At 48.5% G+C, this 24,875-nt stretch overlaps 1 protein-coding gene across 2 annotated transcripts in view; it reads left to right on the top strand.

Annotated features, from left to right (window-relative positions):
* Positions 1–24,216, top strand: part of SUPT6H (SPT6 homolog, histone chaperone and transcription elongation factor) — a 26,415-nt gene extending 2,199 nt beyond the window's left edge. For both annotated transcript variants that reach the window (XM_057372025.1, XM_057372026.1), the window contains exons 2-37: positions 3,190–3,321; positions 3,768–3,920; positions 4,084–4,154; positions 4,366–4,561; positions 5,222–5,306; positions 5,705–5,978; positions 7,141–7,242; positions 7,473–7,586; positions 8,076–8,165; positions 8,636–8,778; positions 9,024–9,175; positions 9,662–9,760; positions 9,917–10,046; positions 10,148–10,298; positions 10,625–10,779; positions 11,278–11,473; positions 11,690–11,829; positions 11,908–12,025; positions 12,122–12,198; positions 12,321–12,456; positions 12,854–12,991; positions 13,292–13,459; positions 14,130–14,257; positions 15,191–15,398; positions 15,842–15,989; positions 16,216–16,358; positions 17,111–17,251; positions 18,387–18,582; positions 18,711–18,949; positions 19,174–19,287; positions 19,467–19,591; positions 19,997–20,109; positions 20,490–20,567; positions 20,656–20,822; positions 21,990–22,177; positions 22,336–24,216. In XM_057372025.1, the coding sequence (XP_057228008.1) occupies positions 3,213–3,321; positions 3,768–3,920; positions 4,084–4,154; positions 4,366–4,561; positions 5,222–5,306; positions 5,705–5,978; positions 7,141–7,242; positions 7,473–7,586; positions 8,076–8,165; positions 8,636–8,778; positions 9,024–9,175; positions 9,662–9,760; positions 9,917–10,046; positions 10,148–10,298; positions 10,625–10,779; positions 11,278–11,473; positions 11,690–11,829; positions 11,908–12,025; positions 12,122–12,198; positions 12,321–12,456; positions 12,854–12,991; positions 13,292–13,459; positions 14,130–14,257; positions 15,191–15,398; positions 15,842–15,989; positions 16,216–16,358; positions 17,111–17,251; positions 18,387–18,582; positions 18,711–18,949; positions 19,174–19,287; positions 19,467–19,591; positions 19,997–20,109; positions 20,490–20,567; positions 20,656–20,822; positions 21,990–22,177; positions 22,336–22,522 (5,172 nt within the window). In that variant the 5' untranslated portion in view covers positions 3,190–3,212 and the 3' untranslated portion in view covers positions 22,523–24,216. The remainder of the gene's footprint in view (positions 1–3,189; positions 3,322–3,767; positions 3,921–4,083; positions 4,155–4,365; positions 4,562–5,221; positions 5,307–5,704; positions 5,979–7,140; positions 7,243–7,472; positions 7,587–8,075; positions 8,166–8,635; positions 8,779–9,023; positions 9,176–9,661; positions 9,761–9,916; positions 10,047–10,147; positions 10,299–10,624; positions 10,780–11,277; positions 11,474–11,689; positions 11,830–11,907; positions 12,026–12,121; positions 12,199–12,320; positions 12,457–12,853; positions 12,992–13,291; positions 13,460–14,129; positions 14,258–15,190; positions 15,399–15,841; positions 15,990–16,215; positions 16,359–17,110; positions 17,252–18,386; positions 18,583–18,710; positions 18,950–19,173; positions 19,288–19,466; positions 19,592–19,996; positions 20,110–20,489; positions 20,568–20,655; positions 20,823–21,989; positions 22,178–22,335) is intronic.
* The last annotated feature ends 659 nt before the right edge of the window (positions 24,217–24,875 follow it).

The raw sequence follows: 24,875 nt of genomic DNA, 5'->3' as shown, positions 1-24,875 counted from the left end.
TTCCTTAGCCTCTACATTTTGAGTTGAGTTCCCCAGCTCTCTTATTCTCACAGAGCTTTCAGAATCTTCTGCAGTTTGACCCTTTGAAAGGCAGAYGTGAGAACTGGGTGATGCTGTTCAGTGCTGGCTTTGGCACCGTGGTTCCATGGGTCTGTGTGATCCTAAATGGACTGTGAGTTGAACCATGAAATGGCAGAGGTTAGAACCATCCCTGCCCAAGCCTTCTGCCTCCCCCCAGAAAAACCCACAAAACCAGTGTTGATGTGGGATTAATGTAGTTTCTCCCACAAAGGATGAGGASAAGTCAAGGACTGTCTTTGTTCCATCCCTGTTGTTGTAAAGCCAAGATGAGCACTTGGGTTTGCTGGTTTGTGCATTGACACTGTTCTCCTGAGGTTGTTGCTGAATAATAAATATACCTTGTTCTAAAGACAGTCCTTGGTTATTCTGTGAAGTCTCCTACCTTAGGTGGCATCCCTGTAGCTGGGAGAGTATCAGATGTTTCTGCTTTTACCCCACACCTGCTCAGGCTGTGAAACTCTTGAGGAACTCTGCCATTCCCAATGTCCTGAACAGCCAGTARGTGTCTGGAGATGTGTGAATGATCTCTGAAATTCTCAGGTTCCTCACAAAGCAGCACTTGTTCTAAAGGCCCTRCCTCACCTCACAGGGCCTGCAGTTGATGTCCAGCTGGTGCTGACCTGATCAGAGCTGTACGGTCCCACTTAAAAGGAGCATGTGGACTCTGGATCAGTGCCACCATGTCCTTGAGCTGAGCAAAGTGCAGACACTCCTGATCAGAACAGCTGGGCTGGCCCAACACTCCTTGGTCCAGAGTCTTTAAACCCTTCCCAGGCCAAACAAGTGGGTCTTCCTCTGTGTGACCACACCAAGCTCTTCCTCTGCGCCTCTGCCTGCTTCCCTGGCCTGTTTTGTTTCAAATTAAGGGGCTCCCTGGCACAGAGGGTGGAAGAGGCACCTTTAGTTGGTATCTGATTCAATATCTTGCTTCTGTTTTTCCATGCTAAGTGACATCCCTGCTGTCCTGAGGTGAATTTTGCCGGAGCTGAAAGCACCTGGGTTTGTGGGTGGTTGGCTTGTGTGGAACCTGCTTGGCTGGATCATTAAATAAGATGGTTTTCTCAAGTCTTTGTTGTTCCCTCTGTCCAGACAAATTTGAATTGACAGGGACTAAAATTGCCAGGAAATTGTAGAACAAGCAATGAGGAAGAAAGTTGGAATTGGGAGCTAAATACTGGCAGAAAATGGTGAATTTGAAATGACGAGGTAGGTTTGTGTATTGGTCATGGACAGGAGATAAACAAGGTTATTAGGCTTGGAAAAGCCACTCAGCTTGTAGGTTTGTGTGTATTTATACACCCTGGTGAATGCCTGTAGCAGAATTGGTGAGAAAGTGTGAAGTTGACAGAATACTCATACACAGGCTGGTAAACATAATCCCTGCTCMTCAGCTGTGTGTAGTCACACGATTCATCAGTGCCATTTGCATCAGGAACATGCATTGAAATGACACAAGCTGCCCTCTGCGGCATTATTTGTGAGGGGGATGCTTAAATACAAGTGAGTGACTTCTAGAGTGTGCTCTTGAGGATGGGGATCCCACACTGAACCAGAGCAGCCAYGTCCTGTCTGGGTGCAGAGCAGTAGCCTTGGCCTGCTGTGATTTCTGCCCGTCTGGAGCATCCTGCACAGAAATTGGCCACAGCCACATATTCTGCAGCCAAGGAGTATGGGCTGCTCTCCACTCGTGTCTGAAATCTGGCAGAGGTCTTTCCCTCATCTTTGTTGTGGGTTTTCTTTAATGAGATACGGATGACACGTTCCTTCAGAGCTGCTCGTATTTTAAGACTTAAAAGATCATCCAAGATCAGCCTTGGACCTTTTAACTTGAACTGAGCACTGAGTCCATGGTTTTCTCCAAGTTGTTGTGTTTGTGCAGCAGATGTGTGGATCTCGGGGCAGAACAAGAAATCCTGCACACGAGAAGTGTCATGGCAAAGCCTTGATCAGGCTGTATCATATGGGACTGATTTCCTTCAGCTGGTTGTTTGCAGTGGGGAAATGATTATGGGAATATTTTGAAGCATGTTTGTTTAGGTATCATTCCCCTCCATATGGAATTCTTTTTTCATCTTTTTTCTCTGTTGTTTTTGTGGGTTTGCTTTGTGTTGAATTACATCAGATGTAATTTAACATGGAGGTTTTGGCTTTAGATCTGACACCTCTGAGCTGCTTTTTGTACCTTTTGTACCTTCCCAAAGGCTGGCACCTCTTCCTGGACTGGAGTTTTCATCCTCAATAGCCATTTGAGTTTATTTGGTTTTCCTCACAGCTGACTCTTGTAAGCTCCAGTTGTTTTGATGTATGTAAAAAGGAGGTAAAAAAAAAAAAAAAAAACTTCCTTTGAAAATTTTAAAAGTATCAGTGAGTTGATAACTACCAGAAGTGGAAGGCTCAGAGAGACAGAACTTGGCAAACACTTTCCTTTGTGCCAAGCTTGATTTATATTGTTTCCAGAAACCCCRGTTGGGAAAAGCATCAAACAACAGGTTCTGGATATAGAAAATGCACCGTTTTTGTTGCTTCCTCAGCTCTGGATGAAGGCCCCTGGCGTGGAACATCCTGGCTGTGGCTTGTGGGCAGCCACAAACCCCCAGCCCCTACCCACGATTTCCAAACCTCTCTCTAATTTGCCCCACGGGCTCTGCAGAGCCTCACTCACAGCTGGCGATGGCAGCTCAGTCGAGGCCCTTTTCAGGGTCAACCTGGCTTCGTTATCCGAGTGAGGATTAATCATATTAAGGTCCTAATTGCTTGGGCTGTGTGCCTGACACCGTGCAGCATCAGTGGGAGCTGTCCCAGCGCGTGGGAGGGTGGGGATGGTATGAAGGCTCTGGCTGTGTGCACATTTCAGCCGCAGGAGCYGTGAGTGTGGCTGTGACAGCTCCTGCCCTGCTCACCCAGATATGGGCTGGCAGGAGCTGGCAGCTCTTGGCTGCTGCCTTCTCCTGCCTAATCTCTGGTGATAGGGATGTCCAGCCAAAGTGGACACTGGGTAATTCAGGRCCTCTGTAGCTAATTTGAAACCCTTCTCTCCAAAACCTGAAGGGGGAAGTGCTTGTGTTCTGCTTGCTCAGCTGATGCCAGGGATGTTTCCTCTCTCCCCAGCTGCYGTGTGAGAGGCTGCAGCCATGTCTGACTTTGTGGAGAGTGAAGCAGAGGAGTCGGAGGAGGAGTACAACCAGGATGGGGAGGTTGTACCTAGAGTAACCAAGAAGTTTGTAGAGGAGGATGAGGATGGTGAGTTTGCTGAATTGTCTGTGTTCCTTGCTGTTCCATTCTGCATCCCATGACTCTGCAGATGGAGCAATAACGATGCTGTAATAGCAGGGCCATCTGTGGTCGATAATCTCAGCTGTTTGAGTGCTTCCCTTCCWCCAAGTGGTTTTTGTAATTGACAATAAAAAATACACTGCTTCACCCCYGTGGGACTCGCAGTTGCACAATTTGATAGTAAATAGTAAAAGCAAAGGAATTCTCATATGACCACTCCACCTGTTCCCTCTGCAGAGGGAGAATGACACAAGAAGTGGGGGTCTGGYAGGAGCAGCTGGCTGGGTTCTGTGTCAGTAAAAGTGTTCAGTTAAAACTCTGTGTGGATGGTGTGGAGGAAGATGCTGCTTGCACAGAGCCAGGTCTCAGCAGGTAACCAGTAAGTGTCTAACACGTGCTGCTCTCCATCCCAGATGAGGAAGAGGAGGAGCTRAACCTTGATGATCAGGATGAGCAGGGGAACCTGAAAGGGTTCATTAACGATGATGATGATGAGGAAGAGGAGGAAGAAGCCAGTGACTCTGGTGACTCTGAGGATGATGTTGGCCACAAAAAGAGAAAGCGCAGTGAGTTTTGTGATTGTTACTTGCAGGGCACAGTGTAATGCTGGCAGAGAGCATTCTCTGCCCTGGGTATCTGCATGGGCTGGGTAAGCTGTACCCTTTTGGGCTTAGTGCATTCCCAGGTTAGTAAAGRGAGAGTGTGACTTATCTCTGGTCTATTCCTCAGCTTTTGATGACCGCCTGGAGGATGATGACTTTGACCTCATTGAAGAAAACTTGGGCGTCAAAGTCAAAAGAGTGAGTTGTGTTTCCATGCTTCTATTAATGGTATGGTGTGTCTGGGCAGGGTGAGCAGATAGTGCCCCACATCACCTTCTGCCCTTTTGGAAAGGAAGACCTGAGTGACTGTGCTATGCTGGGCTCCATCCTGCTCCCTCCCAGCTGCCTGCAGAGGAAGTGCAGTGCTCAGCCAGGAGYTGTGAGCACTAACAAGGCATTTTCCTTGCAGCAAAAATTCAGGCGTGTGCGAAAAATGTCTGATGATGAGGACGATGAAGCAGAAGATTATGGAAAGGAAGAGCACGAGAAGGAAGCCATTGCTGAAGAAATCTTTCAGGATGGTGAAGGCGAGGAAGGAGGGGAAGCTGTGGAAGCTCCTGTTGCTCCACAGGAAGAGGAAGAGGAGGAGGAGGAAGATGAATCTGGTGAGTRTGGATGGTCAGTTACATCCAAAGTTTGTCCTAGGATTAAAGCACAGGAACAAAGTTCAGACTTTCTCTGAGCTTGCAGTATCCAAAGGCTGTGACCCTGTCGCGGTGAAGCTCTTGTTGGTCTGATTAGTAMAATCCTTAGAATTAAACGTTTCTGGGTGACAGGTTCACTTTGTCTGTCTGAACCACTTTGTGCAGAAGCACATTATGTGTGCTGAGGTCTTGAACATCTCTCATGAACATGCCTCAAAAATGAAAATGCTTTAGAGGAAGGCACCCAAGGCACTGTTGAGTACCTCACAGCACAGTGCATGCCTGACCTACCCGTTCAGCATCATCCTGTCCCTGTTACCATACYGAAAGATTTTCAGGAGTTCTTTGTACTATCCAAAGCAGCCAGGCTTTTTCTGACTGTATTTTCAGTGCACTGAGCTGCCAAATGACTTTGCCTGTGTCTGGAAGTTTGTTCCAGCTTGTTACTGTGGTTCAGGCTCCTGGACTGTGTRAGGTTGGTGTAGGAGATGCTGTGGGGAGCTGGGCAGACTGACAGCCAGCAGCAGCTCAAGTGTGGTAGAGGCTCATAGYTGCACCGGCTGAACTTTTTCAGTTCTATATCCAAGTTCCCTGACCACTGATTTGTTTCTCAATGCCCAGACATCGATGACTTCATTGTGGATGATGATGGACAACCTCTAAAGAAGCCAAAATGGAGAAAGAAGCTTCCAGGATACACAGATGCGTAAGTATTGATTGGAAGTTGGCCTGGAGCCTTGAAAATAGTGCACAGCTCACTCAGTTTGTGCAACTGCAGAGTGATTCAGCTTGTGGTTGGATTCTGCTGGTCTTTTTCCCAGAAGAAACCTGGTAAATTTAAACATAGAGCTTTTAGTGTGTGATTTCTGAAATGTTTGACTCCATCCTTTCTCCCCTCGATTTTTTTTAAAAGGCTACAGAAACCACACCTGTAAGAAAAATATTTTTGCAGTAAAGCACAGAATTTATACTTGTCCATGATTTTTTAGTGTGGGTGGAAAACTAAACCTTAGGATTGGATACCCCTGTCCTCCCCTGTGTGGCTGGAAAGGTGTTCTGTGAACTGCACTGCAGGGCTGAACAAAAGGGATTTTTGCCTTTCAGTGCTTTGCAGGAAGCCCAGGAAATCTTTGGTGTGGACTTTGACTACGATGAGTTTGAGAAGTACAATGAGTACGACGAGGAGATGGAGGAGGAGTACGAATACGAGGATGAGGAAACCGAAGGGGAGACCCGTGTGCGGCCCAAAAAGACAACGAAGAAACGCGTCAGTCGCCGCAGCATCTTTGAGATGTACGAGCCCAGTGAGCTGGAGAGCAGCCATCTCACAGACCAGGACAACGAGATCCGCATGACAGACATGCCTGAGAGGTTCCAGGTGAGGGAACGGGCTGCAGTTCTGCAGGCAGAAAGCATTTTGGCTCCCAGGCCTAGGACCTGCAGGCCGGCTGGCTACTGGATGGATTTTGGAATCTTTTTTTCTTTCCTTCTTTGACGACCCTCCCTGTTAAATGTACAAGCTAAAATGCTGCATTCAGACACCACAGTGACACGGGAGCTCTTTAGCTCCAGTCACAGCTTCCCTGTGGCCACTGGGTGCCAGTGTTGCACTGCTGAAGTGCAGGGGTTGGGCTCTGCTGAGATGGCTTTGTGCAGGATGATGTTAGGAATCCCTTGAGCTGAGCATAYGGAGAGCAAGATGCAGTGCCAGAAGAGGGTTGGGAAGGTTTCTAACCTGCCTGTATGCCAGCCAACACAAAACTGCTTTAACCCACTTTATTCAAAGTGATGGGACTTACACTGCTCTCAATACAWAGTGCTGTTTRTGCTGTGAGGYATCCYTCTGGTRTCTSATATTTTTGTCTTAATTTTACCCTRTATTCAGAWTTTCACTGARCAGTCCATCTSCCTKTAAAGTAATYCTGTGCAGAGGTTTGTTACCATCCTCTGTGAAATGGGATGTATGAAGCTAAAAGGATCTTTTTTCCCTTGCTAGTCTGTGCAACACGAGAGAATCCTGTCTCTGGCTGTTCACAAATGTTCACACACTTTGTCATCTTCATGGATGTCAGTGGTGATTAGAACAGCACCTCTGAAAGAGAAGTGGCTGAGACTGAGTGCCCAAAAAGGGAACTCTGTTTGGACCTGCTTTATATTCTGTTATTCTGTGGCTGCAGCAAGAAAAGTGATCACAAGGCACAGATAGATTGGAACAGAGGATGTAACTGCAGAGAATTTGAGAGTCTGGTGGGAAACTGAGATATCCTCACTTGTTTTTCACAGCAGACTTTGCACTATTGCAGGCCTTTCCACAAACCTTTGACAGAATTGTAGCTGYCTTTATCTAGTGTAAAGCTCCTGCAGTTTCCTGTGTGCTCAGAAGGTGCAGACAGTGAAGTGATATCCTTGACACCCCATAGRTGGGGGTCTCCAGAGGTAACCTGCAAGCTCAAAACAATAATTTCCAGGTTGCTTGGAAACGTGGCAGTGCAGGCCCTGGTGTTGCACGTTYCTCTCCTCATGCTGTTTTCTCTTCCCAGCTGAGATCCATCCCAGTGAAGAATGCTGAAGATGATGAGCTGGAGGAGGAAGCTGACTGGATTTATAGGAATGCATTTGCAACGCCCACCATCTCCCTGCAGGTAAAGGATTGTGCCTGGGACATGTTCCAGAGGTCCAGCCCATTATACTTTCCTTTCTGGTTTTGAGCAGGTTATTTAACACATGTGTCTTCATTTTTGTATCTGTGAAACAGAGCAAAAAGGAACTCAGAGAAGCTGAAAACCACGATTTCTCAGCCTTAGTCTGTGGCTGCTCTTTTAGGAAGTCAGCTCAGGAATAGAGTGAACACAATGTGTTTCTCCTTTTTTAGGAAAGTTCTGATTACCTTGACCGTGGACAAACCAGCAGCTTCAGCCGCAAAGGGCCCAGCACCATCCAGAAGATTAAAGAAGCCCTGAATTTCATGAGAAATCAGCATTTTGAGGTAATCTGCAACTTTTTTTCATTACCAAGGTCTGTCTCTTTAATCTTGACAGGATTATCGGGGCTGCTGGAGACATTTAGGGCACATGGAAGGGGCTGAGATACCACCCCTGGTTGCCTCTGCTGTGGCAAAATGATGCTTCATTGGAAACTGCAGCTCATCTTATGTGAACTGTGGCAATGCAGGTCTTTTAAGCTTGTTTGACAAGGCTGCTTGCCATTCTTTTCCCTATTCTGGACAAACTGATGGCTGAATGAGGTGGGGGAATTTCAGAGTCTCTTGAGCCTTGACTGAGCTCAGTGCATCCAGTCTATGCTCTGAGGTGTTGCCTGATGTAGTAGAAGCTCTTTGGCCTATGTGGTGTATTTGTTGGAATAAGAGTTGTAATGTTGCCCCCATTAGTCTGTTTCCCACCTGGAGCAGGCCTCCTGGCTGCCAGGAGCAGCCCAGTTCCCTGCACAAGGATGATGAGTTTCATTTCTGACCCAGGTCCCGTTCATCGCCTTCTACAGAAAGGAGTATGTGGAGCCAGAGYTGCACATCAACGACCTGTGGAGGGTCTGGCAGTGGGATGAGAAGGTGAGGAGTATTTTCACTGCTGGTTTTCTCATCAGCATTTAATAYGTCTTTGCACCTAGCCCAATGCTTTCAGCAGAGTTTGTTTTGGCCGTGTTTAGTTTTTTTACCTGTGTCTTTTTGTGCTTTTGCACATATGGGGGTGAAAGGATATCTCATAAAATAGGATTCCAAAAAAAATCCTTCCCTTTCACTGAGTTCCTTTTGGGTAGTGATCTATACTGCCAGCAGTGCAAGTTGCTTCTCTACTATCAGATCCAAACCTTGATTGTTGTTGGTTTTTTTTGTTAATATAATACATCTCTGAGTTGAAACCTGCCACATGTCACATTTGGGTTTGGCTATGGCAGAAGATTTTTATGATTATTTTTGTATGACAAATATCCCAAGATCCTGGAAGTCCCTGTTTGGGAAGCAAGGAGAGAGAACACTGCAATGGTTGTTTCACTGGAATTCTTTTTTTCTCTTGTCAGTGGACCCAGCTGAAGATCCGTAAGCAGAACCTGACCCGGCTGTTTGAGAAGATGCAGGCCTACCAGTATGAACAAATCTCTGCTGACCCAGACAAGCCCTTGGCTGATGGAATAAGGGCCCTGGATACTACTGACATGGAGAGGTAGAATGCCATGATTTTTATATTCGTTCCAAAATTACTTAAAATGTGGATTGACTTGTCCAAACAGCACAGGCTCTCTGGCCCTGCAGAGCACCTACAAAGCCACTGATGAGAAATACTTAAAATTCTTTTAGAAGATGAGTCCAAGGGCTCCTCTTTTGCCTGACCTGTGTCATAGAAAATCCCTTGAATGCTCTGAGCATGACCCAGCTGCAGGCAGGGTGTAACATGCTGCYTTTCCGTAGGCTGAAGGATGTGCAGTCCATGGACGAGCTGAAGGATGTGTACAATCACTTCCTGCTCTATTATGGGAGAGACATCCCCAAGATGCAGAATGCTGCCAAGGCTGCTCGCAAAAAGCAAAAGCGTATCCGGGAGGATGGTGAAGAGGAGGAAGGTTTGTCTCCCYCACRTTTCATAGTTTTCRYATTGTGGACTGCTTTAAAATCCTGRTTCTAAAGAATAGGAARAAAGCTTGGTGAAGAGCCCACATGTTTGCATCTCTGCTGGTCATTTCTATCTCTGGTCCCAGGTCTTTCAGGCACCTCTGAAAATATTTAAGGTTTGCCCCACAAGGTGCTTTCTGATAGAATATGAATGCCAGCTCTTCTGTCAGGGCCCAAAGCAAGGATCAGCCACCTTGATGTGTGTTTTAATGTGCAGCCCAAAGGTACTGCTATTAAAACTGCAAGAGTGAAACTGCAGATAGTGTTTCCAGGATCTTTTTCCATCCCTGAATAATTTTCAGGCTACCATGACCTCTGAGATGCCTTTGTGGGATTTAGGGGCTCTGTTGCACGGTGTAGGTTGTGTTAAGTCTCTTTACTGTGCTTCTGACATGCTCCAGCTGTCTGGATGCCTCTCTAATGTATCCTTGCTGCAGGTGAAGGAGAGGATGCAGAAGATGATGAGCAGAAGGGCCCTGAGCTGAAGCAGGCTTCCCGAAGGGACATGTACACCATCTGCCAGGCAGCTGGGCTGGGTAAGGCTCTGCTTTGTCCTGCTGAGTGGGCAGTGCCCTGCCCCACATGCTCTGCTGGCTGCTGTCACTTACCTGTGCGAGGGAGACTGGTAGTTTTGCTCATTATTAGCTGCAAGACCCTTGTCCTTACTGTTTTTTTATTTTTTTCTTTTACAGATGGCCTGGCTAAGAAATTTGGTCTGACACCTGAGCAGTTTGGAGAGAATCTGCGAGACAGTTACCAGCGTCACGAGACGGAGCAGTTCCCCGCRGAGCCGCTGGAGCTGGCCAAGGATTATGTGTGTAGGTCAGTGAGGGGGGGCCTTTGTTGAAGTCCTGTGGATGTGACACAAGTGAGGGGATCTGGGGACATTCTTCTAAGCCTTCACATTGCCTTTTTGCTTGTAGTCAATTCCCAAGCCCTGAAGCAGTGCTGGAAGGAGCTCGATACATGGTGGCTTTGCAGATCGCCAGGGAACCTTTGGTCAGACAGGTCCTGAGACAGACTTTCCAAGAACGAGCTAAAATCAACATTTCACCAACCAAAAAGGGGAAGAAGGTGAGGAAGGAAGCTCTGACTCTGTGGATAGTTTCAGGGAAGGATCTAAATAGCTTGTTCTCCTGTGTCAGCTCTGAATAAATCTCAGGGTTTTTTTAGTATCAGCATTTTACCAGATGAKATGTTGCCTTCAACTATTGAAACAGTCTCTGTTTCTCTGGGACTRGGAAGCAATTCCACTGTGTCCTGCTGGGGAAGGAAATGCAGACTGGCAGGCRTAGAGCTGAGGGGGTATTGAATAAAAACTGTTGTCTGCTGTGGCATACAGAAGGGTCTTTCTTCATGAATGCCCTGTGTGCATGCTGACTGTCTCTTCTCTTTCCCAGGACATTGATGAAGCCCACTATGCCTATTCCTTTAAATACATGAAGAACAAGCCTGTGAAGGAGCTGCGAGATGACCAGTTCCTGAAAATGAGCCTGGCAGAGGACGAGGCACTGCTYACCATAGATATCAGCATTGACATGAAAGGAGTGGAGGGGTGAGTTCCCRCTGGCTGTGCCATCCCTGGCTTRGCAGAGCTCATTCATGCAGTGCTCWGAGAGCTCCTCTGTAACCCAAACTACTCCTGAAAGATATGACCTGCACCTCAAAGTCAAGCAGCCTCTCAGGGTCTTGCTTTTCTTATCATCTTGACGAAAACTTTAGCACACATCTTCCTTACTCAGGCAAACTCGAAAGCCTTTAGGATTTTTGAGGAAGATGACGCTCTTTTCCCAACCAAACTTGGTTCCTTCCCTGCCCATCTGAGTGGCCAGAATGTGCAATATGGATGTGCTGGAGTGGCTGTGATTTGTCTACAGCATCATTTCTGCAGCTAAAGCAATGTTTGATGGGAGGGTTGGCTCTTCCCTAATTTTTCCAAGCAGCTACCTGAATCTGAGCTGCTGCTGTAGCATCCCTGTGCAGGAATCTGCCACTCATGTATCCATGCAGGTATCTGGAGCCTTCCTGTATCTCCTACTCTCCTTTATTTCAGTTATGGCAGTGACCAGACGTACTTTGAGGAAATCAAGCAGTTCTATTACCGGGATGAGTTCAGCCACCAGGTGCAGGAGTGGAATCGGCAGCGCACCATGGCCATCGAGCGCTCCCTCAACCAGTTCCTCTACGTGCAGATGGCCAAAGAATTAAAGAACAAGCTGTTGGTGGAGGCCAAGGAGTACGTTCTCAAGGTGAGATGGGGCACAGGTGGGTTTGAGTTGGAGCTGGGGTTGCAAATGCTGACAGTCGTGCAGTGTTTTGGGGATGTTGATAGCCCATATAGAGGTTCTTGGGGAGGAGGAGGTGAGGATTGAGTCTGGTTCGATTTTTCCCTCCAGAGAAGGGCTGTGCCAAGGCCCCTGCAGTGGATTTTCTCACTTCTTCTTGCCCTTTCTCTGCTCTCTCAGGCTTGCAGCCGCAAACTCTACAACTGGCTAAAGGTTGCTGCRTACCGGCCGGATCAGCAAGTGGAGGAAGATGATGATTTCATGGATGAAAACCAAGGGAAAGGGATCCGGGTGCTGGGCATTGCATTCTCATCAGCCAGGTAGGAGCAGGRCAATGGCCTCTGGGTGCATGTCCAGCTTTAGCCATCCTCCATGTCTGAGTGATCTCTGTCTGACAGGGACCACCCCGTGTTTTGTGCTCTCGTGAATGGAGAGGGTGAGGTGACAGATTTCCTCCGGTTGCCACATTTCACCAAGAGAAGGAATGCCTGGCGTGAGGAGGAGAGGGAAAAGAAGGTGAGCCTTGGTGCAGCTGTCACTGAGATRGATGTAGGTAGCTCAGGACAAAAACCCTCTAGCTTCTCCACTMTGATTTTCTACTTTCTTTTCCAGGCCCAGGATATTGAAACCTTGAAAAAATTCCTCTTGAACAAGAAGCCCCACGTGGTGACAATTGCAGGCGAGAACAGGTCAGTCTTYGTGTTCCTTCCACTTTGCAGTCTCTTTACAGTCCTTTCCAGTGTACATTTCACTGTTTCCAGCACCCAGGTCTGTGCTTTCCCCTCAATTTCCCCTGGCTGTCTTTCCCTAGGGATGCTCAGATGCTGATGGAGGATGTAAAGAGAATTGTTCATGAGCTGGACCAAGGGCAGCAGCTGTCCTCCATCGGAGTGGAGCTGGTGGACAATGAGCTGGCCATCCTCTACATGAACAGCAAGAAGTCTGAGGTGAATCTTCTGTTAATTCTGCTCTCCCTTAGTCTGTTGCTCATTCGTGCTGTGTCATCCTCTRTTTGTTGTGCTGGCCTTGCATCATCCTCTGTCTCAGATGATCCATCTGGGCAGTCACGTATTCATCTTTGGATCAAGGCAAAACATCTTAGGCTTCCCTGAAGAGATCAGCACCAGCAGATGCACAAAGTGGATACTGATGTAGTCAGAAATGAGGGGGATTGTTCCATTACTAATAGCAGCAGAGCTCCTGGGAGTCTTTGACCTCAGCTTACTTAGCCCTGAGCACCAAGTGCTTCCTTGCTCCAGTCCCTGTCTGATGTGTTTTTGCTGTTTGTGGTACAAAGTGTGAAAGCACCACGAGKGTTTTCCCTGGTTCTGTGTCCTGTTGCAGAATGAATTCCGGGATTACCCTCCTCTGCTGCGTCAGGCCGTGTCCCTCGCCCGCCGCATCCAGGACCCCCTCATAGAGTTTGCCCAGGTCTGCAGCTCTGATGAGGATATTCTCTGCCTGAAGCTCCACCCTCTGCAGGTAAATTTTCCTTGGGCAAGAAATAGCCTTCTCTGCAAGAGAAAGCAGCCTGTGAGGGTTTGCTTTCAAAGAAAAGGTTTCCAAGTTGAACTTGAGCAAGTTCTGCCTGTTCTGTGCCATATTCAGGCTACATGGCACCTTTCTTTTTGTTTTTCCTTCTGTCATCAGCCTTTAGGCTGTTCTCAGGGGTAACTCTGAGGTGYAACACAGCTCCTGGGAGCCAGTGTGTTGTGTTTGGCTCCTGGCAGAGGGTTGCACAGATCCGTCTTTTCCGGGGCTAACACCTCTTGTCTCTGCCAGGAGCACGTGGTGAAGGAGGAGCTGCTGAAYGCACTCTACTGCGAATTTATCAACCGTGTGAACGAGGTGGGGGTGGATGTGAACAGAGCCATTGCTCACCCCCACAGCCAGGCTTTGCTGCAGTATGTGTGTGGCCTGGGACCACGCAAGGGCACTCATYTGCTGAAGGTAAGGAGCCTTCTGTCCCTGCCTACAAAAACARCACATCCCCAGCGCTCTGGGAACACTCAGGAGATGAGTCAGGGTCCCGTGTGCCAGGTGCAGCTGACAGCTCTGTTGTTGTGTGTTTTTACCTCCTATGCCTCGCCCTGAAGCTACACGTGGACTTGTGTCCTTGCTAGACCCAAACAGCTCAGCAGATCTGTCAATCCCAGCTCCCAAACCTGCAGGAATGAATGTGCTGTCAGAGCATCGAGACACCTCCACAGCGTAGAAAACACCAGGCAAAAAGCCAAYGCTTTTCCTGAGAGTTGGAGCCGTGATGGTGTGGAATCATCATCTTTCACACAATGTTGAGACACTGGCAGGGAGCAACAACTTAAGAATTGTGATGGGCATGTGTCAGATACTTTAAACACTGCGGTGTGCAGTGTGAATCCTCTGCTCTTCCCAGAGAATGGTTTGGGTTGGAAAGGATCTTAAAGACCATCTAATTCCAACCCCTGGCCATCAGCACAGTCACCTTCCAYTAAATCAAGTTACTCGGAGCCCTGTGAGCTTGGCCTTGAACCCTTGCAGGGATAGGAAATCCACAAACTCTCTGGACAATCTTGTGTTTGAATAGCAGGGTTTATATTCTTGTCTCTCTCAAGATTTATGTCCTTTCCTCTCTCTGCAGATCTTAAAACAGAACAACACCCGCCTGGAGAACAGGACCCAGCTGGTTACGATGTGTCACATGGGACCCAAAGTGTTTATCAACTGTGCTGGCTTCATCAAAATTGACACAGCATCACTGGGTGATAGGTGGGTATTGGGCTGTACTCAGTGTTCTACTGGGTGTGGAGTTAGCGTGAGCAACAGCCTGAAGCAATCACCTTCCCTGAGTTTGTGTTCCTGGAGTTTCTGTGTGGGCCCTCTGATTTTTGGCCAAGTTCAGGTATTGCTGGTTATTAATCTGATTAGTTAAGGGCAGCTAAACTTGCACAGCAGCAGTGTGGGCTGCAGAACATGAATTATAAGGCTTGCTCTGGTGTAAAAGACCCTGTGTGGTCAAGAGGAGCTAAACTAAAGCCAGTTGTTCCCTAACACAGTCGCCATCCTACCAACAGTATTTTATTTTTTAAAGTTTCAAACTTGAGAAATAACTCAGCAGTTTGGTTTCTTTCTAAAGCAGAAGCAATACTGGGAAGTTTGTAGAGCAAGTTACTGATAAMTACACAAGAGGTGTTTCGAGGACAGCTGTACCGTGGTTTCTGAACCTGACTGCTTTGCATAGATGTGTCACATACTGGAAACGTGCTTCCTCCAGGGTTTTTTGCCTTTGAAAAGCACTCTGAGAAAGRACACCTGGCTGAATCCCTGCACTGAGTGATCCAACCCTTGATTCCTTGATTCTTGGAGGACACAAATCCCAGATATGCTGGGGGCAAAGTGTAGCCTATCCAAACAGCTGAATTTGTATGAGGAGAGAAACTGCAGAGAGCTGTGTGCTCATAGAGGAGCTGTAGTACACAGGGATCAATCCAGCATTCAAAATGTATCTTTGGAGCTGCAGACTAGAATTTGCCAGGCCTTGCTTTGGCTCCTGTTGATTTAGCAATGAATAATTCAGTGTCCTTTTTGGAGTACTTTGTTCCATGGAGGACAGTGGTGGTGCTCAACAGTGTGCTTGATTATGGAGCTGCAGGAACAGCTGGAACCCTCAGAGCCCTGATCTGAACATTGGTTTAATTTCAGCACTGATTCCTACATTGAAGTMCTAGATGGCTCCAGGGTCCATCCTGAAACCTACGAATGGGCAAGGAAAATGGCAGTGGATGCCTTGGAATACGATGAGTCAGCTGAGGATGCCAATCCTGCAGGAGCTCTGGAGGAAATCCTGGAAAACCCTGAGCGCCTGAAAGATCTGGACCTCGATGCCTTTGCTGAAGAACTGGAAAGACAGGTGCATTGGGGGTTTCTGGTGCTGAGAAACAGAGGGGAAAAGCTCTGCTGACCAGCTGGGATTCTTGTGTTTTATAGCTGGTGATCCTTATCCTTTTTAGGAGCTGGGCAATAGCTGTGCTCTCGTAAAATGTATAAACAGCCATGATGAGCACTCAGTGTCTGACAGTGGCATGTAGTAAATGCTTGCAGAAATTACACTTGGGGCAGGAGACAGTAATTAGACCATTTAAGCTCTTCTTCCTGAAATTTTTTTTAAATGTTTGTCCTTTTGGCCTTTTAACATCCCATGACTGAGTTTTACCATTTGTCGGTACCTGCTGCATCCTCTTTTTTAAATTTGCTGTTTGATAAATTCCTTGAGCTCTTCCTTAGCTTACACCAGATTCCCTAGTGACTTCCTTCCTGCTGCTTGTGCCTTTGTAACCTTTGAATCCCACAYAGGGCTATGGTGACAAGCACATCACTTTGTATGACATTCGAGCTGAGTTGAGCTGCAGATACAAGGACCTGAGGACCCCRTACCGTTCTCCCAACACAGAAGAAGTCTTCAATATGCTGACCAAAGAAACTCCAGAGACATTTTATATAGGTACATCCCTGTTTTTGTCATCCTGAGTGGTCACAGGATGTGTGATGGTGGGGCAAAGGGGTCTTGGTGAGTCTGATGTTGGTGGARTGTGAGGTCTTTYRWGTACWTTTTGCATGCCTGGGTGGTCTTCTMAGACCTTCATGCATGAATRACAGCCTTAGATGGAGGGAAGTGCCCAACTCTGCAGCTTTTCATTCTTTCCTTCCCCTCTYCCATCACACCACAGGTAAAATGATCATCTGCAACGTGACTGGGATTGCCCACAGGCGCCCGCAGGGAGAGAGCTACGACCAGGCGATACGGAACGATGAAACTGGCCTTTGGCAGTGCCCTTTCTGCCAGCAGGACAACTTCCCAGAGCTCAGTGAGGTGGGGCTGCTTCTCCTCAGAGTCCTGCCTTTGTCAGGAGCCTGCTATCAGCAGGCTGGAGTGTTTGTGTAGGGTTCTTGGGAGACAAGGTATCAGAGCTGAGATTGTATCTGCAGTGCCCCAGGATCCCAGCCTCATGTGGCCTTCGGCTGTAAATAAAATGTGTTGGGCTTCTGGTTAATTGCTTCACTATAGATTTGACAGGGCTATTGTGGCTACATTATAGATTTTAGAGTGAAATGTACCTGGGGCCAAGCTGACCAGTTCTTTGCAGATACATAAAGGGTTCTTGTTTGCAGTCTGAGATTGTGTTTTACACAGAGAAATTGCTCGTGACACTGAGAACAGAAGGTTCTGCCACCTTCTTGATTTTAAGAACTTATCTGGACCACCTGCTGCTTAATGCTGTTCTTTAGGTCCCTTCTAAACACTRTGAATTCCAGCCTGGGTAATCCGTGACTTTAAACCCCTATAGTGTTCATTAGAAAGCAGCCCTGGCTGCGGGCTGGTGGTCACGGTCTAAAAATGTTCTGACCTTCCTGGWTGCAATGTCCCATAAGCTGAGCAGAGCTGGAGGAGGAAGATTGCATTACTGGGTGGCATTTGTTGAAGTCTTCTGTCCCCTGCCCTTCCACAAGTCTGTGCTGGCTGCACCACTTTGCTGACACAGCTTTTGGACTTGTTTGAGTATGAACTGCCTGGGCTATTYTGTTTCCATGCTGAATGATTTATTTACTTTCACCTTGCTCAAGGTTTGGAACCATTTTGACAGCGGTTCCTGCCCGGGTCAGGCCATTGGAGTGAAGACACGTCTGGATAATGGTGTTGCTGGCTTCATCCCAACAAAATTTCTTAGTGACAAGGTGGTCAAGAGGCCAGAAGAAAGGGTGAAGGTATGAAAGCAGTGGGTTTTCACATCCCCAGGGAGAGCTTGAAGAACCTGGAGCCAATACCAAAAACTCAGAGTTTGGTTAATAACGCTGTTCCTAAATGACTTTTCTGACCTTACTTTCATGTAGGGACTTTAAATCAGCAGGAAGTTGAGGTTCTGGTTAGTGTCCTTGTCCCACAGTGCAAATCTCCCTTGGCAGCTGGTGGGACCCTGTTAATCAGTTAACACGTTGTGCTGCAGGAGGATTTATTGTCGTCTGGCTGGAGTCTGGGTTTAGGAGACCAGAAGGCATTCTAATGCAGAGCTGCCCTTTGTTTCTTGCTTTCTAAAGAGTTCACACAACTGTTTTTGRACTGCCAAGAGTCATTTTCCCTCTCATAGCTTTTCCTTCCCTCTCCATTAATTTGTGGAGGTCATCAGAGTTGCTGGTCCTGCTCAGGACRGGGATTGAGGTTGTGAGAGAAATAGAGTAACACTTTTTTATCACATGGCAAAGATGTTAAACTTCTCTTTTATTGTCTTTTGGGATGCCCAACAGTCCATCCAGGTGATGGATAATCTCAAAAGTGCAGAGGTCCCAGCATTTCTTTAAAGAGTTATTAATTAACTTCATCATGGTTAACTGAGCTAAGACATTGCACTTTTGTGGGGGGAATCTTCTGCCTTGCATTTTATTAGAGCAGTCTTTTGGGTGGTAGCTTCTGAACAGACTTAACTGCTTTCTTGCACATCTTGAGGTCCAGTTTTGCTTCTCCCATTGTCAAGGATATTTGAAATAGAAAAGGTGATTGTCTAAGGTGATTGTCCTCACCCTTGAGATGTGCAGTTTTCTGTGTGGTGTGGGGGCAGAGGTAGTAGATGTGCTGGAGAACTGCCCATTTTTTCCTTTAATCTCTATTTTGATCATTTATGGGATCAATTGATTTCCCATACATTTCATCAGTTGATTTCCCATATATTTCATCAGTTTCTGTAAGAAGATGACTTTTAAAGGTTGTGTCTATCAGTCTGAAGTAGGTGAGGTGATTTGTGCCTGCTCAGTGTCAGTGGGATCCCACATGGACTGTTCTGTAGCTCAGGAATTCTGGTGTGTGTGCCAAACCTGCTGCTCACCTTGGCCTGCACCTCCTCTGCAGGTGGGAATGACCGTCCACTGCCGGATCATGAAGATTGACATCGAGAAATTCAGTGCAGACCTGACCTGCAGGACCTCAGACCTGATGGACAAGAACAACGAGTGGAAACTGCCCAAAGACACCTACTACGACTTTGACTCTGAGGCAGCGGATCACAAACAGGAAGAAGACATGAAAAGAAAGCAGCAGAGGACAAGTGAGTCTCCATATTTCCCTCTCCCTTGTAATTCCAGCCTTCCCAGGATGCTTCAGGATGATCAGCACAATGAGAGTTGCATGAAAGCAGTTCCTCTGGGAAGGCTGAGCGTTCCCTTTGTTCCCCAGCGTACATCAAGAGGGTGATTGCTCACCCGTCATTCCACAACATCAGCTTCAAGCAAGCAGAGAAGATGATGGAGACCATGGACCAAGGGGATGTGATTATTCGGCCAAGCAGCAAAGGGGAGAACCATCTGACTGTCACCTGGAAGGTCAATGATGGCATTTACCAGCACGTGGATGTCCGGGAAGAGGGCAAGGAGAATGCCTTCAGCCTGGGCTCCATGCTCTGGATTAACACAGAGGTAAAGTCCTGCTGAGCATGCCTGGGAAGGGRAAGGACCGAGTTGTCAGGAAGAGGTTCACACAGCCCTTCTGTCCTTGCAGCTGCTTTTTTCACATTCTTGGAGAGTAACTTCCAGTACATTCTCTTAGACAATACTTTGCTCTTTTTTTTTCTCCAGCCTTGCTGCGCAGAATGTATGACTAAATATACCCTAAATAYCTCTTTAAATGTGTTTGTTCAAAGGAGTTTGAAGACCTGGATGAAATTGTTGCTCGTTATGTCCARCCAATGGCTTCTTTTGCCAGAGACCTGTTGAACCACAAGTACTACCAGGACTGTAATGGTGGTGACAAGAAGGTAAGACTATCCCAGGATATGGTAACTCCTGTAGGAAGATACCCATAGACTCTTTGTGTTGCTGAAAATGTGGGCTYCCTTATCTTYTTATCTTMTTTCTATCTCTARTTACTAATAATTAATGAATTAATGYYTCTAATTAATTAAGAAGYGTTTATCTTCTTTCTGTCTCTAATTAGAAGCTGGAAGAGTTGCTGATAAAGACCAAGAAAGAGAAGCCAACATTTATTCCATACTTTATCAGTGCCTGTAAAGATCTACCTGGTAAATTCCTCTTGGGRTATCAGCCTCGAGGCAAACCAAGGTGAGTGAGAGGCAAGCCCAGCATCTGCACTGAGTACAGCCAGTACCAAACCTCAGCTCACTGCTGCCAGTTTTTCTTCCAGCTCTGTTAGAATCCCTGTAAATCATGCCTCCTCTTTCCCAGGATTTGGCCTCCTGGCTGTGGAGGATGCAGTTTTAGCAGTAAATCTCACCCAGGAGACTCCCATGTTTCTTAACCATCTGGTTGCCACAGCCAGGGTGTCACGGGAGTGTAGGCAGGGATTGGTGAATTTTTCATGGAAAGGCAGGGTATTTTGGAGCAATTGTTTGAAGATGAAGTGTTTTGGGTAGATCTGTCTGTTCATTATCAGTACAGTGCTTGCAGGCCATGCCTGTTCTGACTGAAACAGCCAGTGATGTCTTGTGCTCTCGCTGCTCCTCCCAGGATAGAGTATGTGACAGTGACACCRGAGGGATTCCGCTACCGGGGCCAAGTCTTCCCTACTGTGAATGGACTTTTCCGATGGTTTAAGGATCATTATCAGGACCCTGTTCCAGGTGAGAACCCCAAAACTTCTGTTCCTCCACTGTTTGTTTATCACACAGTATTAGGGACAGTAGTTAAAGGACAGTTCGATTTTCTTTGTCCATAAAATGTGTCCCAGAATTTTTCTATATGTGGGAAGTTTCAAAGCAACATTTCARGTGTTTGGCTCTGTGCACACACTGAGAACTCTCCTGAGTTAGTCTTTCAGCCAAGTGGGCTGTGCAGCAAAGTCTGGACCAGTCTCTTTCCTCTCCCCCACCATACACACACCATTCCCTGCTACCAAACCATCGTGCCAGAGCAAGTGTTGCCTCAATTTTTTCAAATCCTGAGTTTCAGGTTTCTCTCTTCTAGGAGAACTAACCTAGCTCTTGGTCTGTATTTTACACAGGYATTACCCCCAGCAGTAGCAGTCGGACCAGGACTCCAGCCTCCATTAATGCTACTCCAGCTAACATCAACCTGGCAGGTCAGTGCAGGCCATTGCCGGTTGGAATTGGGATGTGAGCTGCTCCTCCAGRCTCCGCTTTTTCTAACACAGTGTGTCTCCCTTGCAGACCTGACACGTGCAGTGAAYGCTCTGCCACAGAACATGACCTCGCAGATGTTCAGTGCCATCGCTGCTGTGACAGGCCAGGGACAGAACCCAAATGCCACCCCGGCACAGTGGGGCTCCAGCCAATACGGCTACGGGGGCAGCGGAGGCGGCAGCAGCGCCTACCACGTAGGTGTCACTTAAATCTCTGCTGGCTTCTGCTTGCTGCTAGAAACCACTGGGATCYTAAGAAATCCCTCATTGCCTGGGATCCCCAAATCCTAGTTTTGTACCCCTRGTGCTGGATTATTGAAACAGGTTTCCTCTTGCCTCTCGTGACTGGAGAAACGAGGCGTGTAACACAGCTCTGCTCCAGGGGGGAGTTGGAGCAAGGAGCGAACTGGTCTGGCCCCCAAGGAATGTKGCAGGGTGGAGAGGTGGGATCCAGCGGTGAGGGCACACAGCCTTCTGATTGTGYCCCAGAATTGGCAACGTGAGCTGCCAGCGGAGGAGATTAGCTGGGAAAGTATGCGCTGAGTTTGCAGGGCTTTTCAGCTCAGCGCTAATCTCCGAGCTGCACCGGCGGGGAACACCTCAGCCTGACCCGACAGCCAGGGGCTTTGCAGGGAGTCAGATGGAATTGGACAGTTTTGGCTCATGATAAAGCTTTCCCCTATATGTGCCTGCTCCCAGCCTGCTCTGCAAGCTCCCAGCTCACACCGAGGCAAATTCCAGCTGTGGAAGGGCTGAGGAGCCTGGGTACAAAAAACACACCCAGCTGTTAGATGCTGCAAGACAAGGCTTGCAGGGAGGAGTGATCCTCCTTTCGAGCACTTTGGGAGGCTTTCAGGAAGTTTGGCACAGTAAATGCTGAGCTGGGGATAGGCAGGGACTGTGGATAGCCTGATGTATTAATCATCAAGACATCAGAAGAAAAAGGGAGGTGAACACCGGGAGGCAAAGGCACTAAGCTCTCCATGGGACAAGCAGCCCAGCTGGCTTGAGATGTGGGAGGGAGCCATCCTGGGAGCAGCCTGCAGGGGAAGGATTTATCTGTTCTTTGCACCCACTGCAGGGTGTCRTTGCTGCTGGCTTGCCCCAAATGTCTCTGTGCCCCTTGCCTTTGCTTGGCTCAGGCATCTCCYTCTGGGGTGAACAAGGAGGGTGGGYTGTGCTGAYCCCGCTGAGTGGGACACCAGAGGTGCTCAGGGGAGCAAATGTCCTGTGCTCAGCAGGGCTGGGAGCAGGSAGTGAGGGTGGGCACCGGCCTCCTGGGTGAGCAGGGCAGTGCAGAGCCTCCCCCCAGCCTGGCAAGGTCCCCACCTTCTGTCCTCTGACAGCCTCTGCTCTCAACAGGTCTTCACAACTCCAGCACAGCAGCCAGTAGCCACACCTCTGATGACCCCCAGTTACTCCTACACTACTCCCAGCCAGCCCATCACCACGCCCCAGTACCAGCTCCAGGCCAACACCACGCCCCAGTCCACCCAGTCCCAGGCACAGTCGCAGCCCTCATCCAGCTCCAGGCAGAGGCAGCAGCCAAAGTGAGTAGCTCAGGGTGTTTGTGTCCACGTCCTGTCTCCGTTGCTTTTCTTGGTTTTTGTGGAAGCTGCATGGTGGGGTTACTTCATACCTTCCTCACAGGGAAGGAGGGCAGGGAGGTTTTCCTGTCACGTCTCACCTTGTGCCYGTGTCCTTGCAGGACCAACAGCCACGCTGCCATCGACTGGGGCAAGATGGCCGAGCAGTGGCTGCAGGAGAAGGAGGCGGAGCGGAGGAAACAGAAGCAGAGGTTGACCCCTCGCCCTTCTCCCAGCCCCATGATCGAGAGCACGCCCATGTCCATCGCCGGGGACGCCACGCCTCTCCTGGATGAGATGGATCGATAGGACCTGACACCCGACACCTCCGCCCTCTTCTCCGAGGAAGGGGGAAGGAGAGGGAACAATTGGAAGCGACTTCCCTTCGCTTAGACACATAACTCCTGTTTTATACGTCGTGGGATGGTGGGAAATGACTCTTGGTGACACACACCTGAGYGAGACAATAGACGTAGCAGGGCTGGTTTAAAAATATATGCTATATATAAGAAAAATATATCATAGAAAGGAACACTGCATCGACCTCTGCGTTTCAGGCTCTGCGTTGAGGCACCTTGGGAACTTAGCAAAGCAAACATGAGGTCAAAGGAGTCTGTCCTGTACGTGCACAGCACTCTGCTTTCACCCCAAAGACTCGGAAGCAAATGTAGCTGAAAGTGCATCGCCCTGGAGTGAGCCTGTTTCCTTTGGATTCTCCCAAACCCTGACTGTCACCTCTCCTCATCCTGAGACCACAAAGCAACGTCGTGGGGGTTGTGACAAACGAACCAGAGTTCTCACGAAGTTCCTGTTGTTGTTTGCTCCATGTTTTCATGTGTGACAGGCTCAGCAGAGCCTGTGCCAACCCCAGCTGTGTCCGGAGGGGTCCGGTGCAGCAGCTCGGGGTCTTGCTGGAGATGCAGCTGTTGTACCAAAGGCTTGCTCTCTCCTCTGGCTTCTTTCGGAACAATATTTATTTAGTTTTGATTATTATTTTTTTTTAATCAGACTGCGACATAAAACGACAGCCTACGGCAGCTTCCCCGAGACAGACATGGGACGAAGCACCGCGGAGCAGCCCGGAGTGCATGGCCTCCTCCTCTGTACCCTCTTCCCCTGCCCAGCTGTAACCAGGAGGGGTGAATAAATAGTGTTTTTACTGAATGCTAGCTCAGAGGTTTTCTGCCTGCACCCTGCCTTTTCCCTTTGGATTTGCTCAGAGCAGAGTTGCGTGGTAGAAGTCGATGCCGCTCCTTCCTTCTTTGCTTGGCCTTGCCCTCCGTGTGCTGGAAGTTTCACAGAGACGCTGATTTCTGTTGTTAAAGGATGATGTTCTGTTATGGATGCACCATATGGAGACATCACACCGACATCGAGGGCACCTCCCTGTGGATGTTGGACAGGAGAGGCACTGGGAGGGGGTGGAAAATCTGGATSAGGGATTGCCAGCAACGGGAGAGAAATTTCAGAGAGGCAAAGTTCCTGCTGCACACACTCTCCCCTCTCCTGCTTTGTTAGTAGGGATTTTCTATGGATGCTGAGTCTTTGTTCCTTCCCAGTGCTCCTGGTCAGCCTCCTTTGCTAGGAAATGAGCAGGAACGGCAGATCTTAGGAAACAAAGGTCTTCTTTGCATGTAAATGCTCCTGAAGAATGGCAGCGACCCGGGAGACAAAGCAAAGCTCTTTGCACAGAGAAATGCAGGYCCTGGCTTCAATGCCATCCCCTCTGCAGTGCTGGGGGGCTGACAGGGTCCTGTTCCTCCCAGAACCACCCAGGCCAGTGGGGAGAAYCGTGGGCTGGGGCCCACAGCTCCGAGGTTGCAGGTGGATGAACCTGGCGCTATTTTCTTATTTCACTGAACTGTAGGCTGGGAATTTGACTGGGAGCAGCTCCTTACTGGTTGGAGCTGGAAGGAGGGGCTGGTTGTGTGTTGTTGCCTCCTTTCTGGCTGTCTTTGTTTTTAGTTTTCCCTTGCTGTCAATAAAAGTTCTACTTTTGGGAAGCTCGTCCGCATGCCCTGYGTCCGTGCTTCCTGCCTTTGCACCCACAGAGGAAGCAGTGCCTCCCTGCACCCTGGGTATCCCCCCCCTGGGCTCGTCTGATCCGCTTATTCCAGGGATTTGGGATTGCACYGCACACCCCACAGTGTGGGGTTTGCTGTCTGCTTTGCTCCTGCCGCTCCAGCTTTTCCCAAGTCTGGAATCTGGTGCTATTGCCAGAAGATCTTTCCCCCGTGTCACCAGGATGTTGGGCTGAGCCACACTCCACCCTCAGAAGCGCTTTGGAGGAGTTGGTGGCACTGCCCTGYCCCTGAGTGCTGCCCTCAAAMTCTTCATTACAGGAGCCCAGSCAGGGKYACAGGCACAATTCCTTGTCCCAGCTCTTCCCAGGCAGCCTCTGCCTTTGTCCCGGGGCTGGAAAAGCTTCTATTGTCCCACTCTAAGGAGCTTTGCAAGCATTTGAGGAGCCTTCAGGGAGGAAGGGAGAAGGARTTGCTGCTGATGTGGGACCACGGGAAAAGCAGCGAGTTTAAGAGAATAAGAGAGCTTGGGTGGTGCAATTCACAGAACTTGCAGAGCAAATGACACGCCTGGAGAGCTGGAATTTAACCCTCTGGCAGGAGAGCTGAGACTGCAGCTCGGCCCCAGTGCCAGTGAGGGG

The sequence above is a fragment of the Malurus melanocephalus genome, unplaced genomic scaffold, assembly GCF_030028575.1.
Source record: "Malurus melanocephalus ecotype Western Australia unplaced genomic scaffold, MMel_1.1 scaffold_162, whole genome shotgun sequence".
NCBI classification, from domain to species: Eukaryota; Metazoa; Chordata; class Aves; order Passeriformes; family Maluridae; genus Malurus; species Malurus melanocephalus.
The sequence above is the reverse complement of the archived record's forward strand: the minus strand, read 5'-3'. Positions and strand labels throughout refer to the sequence as shown.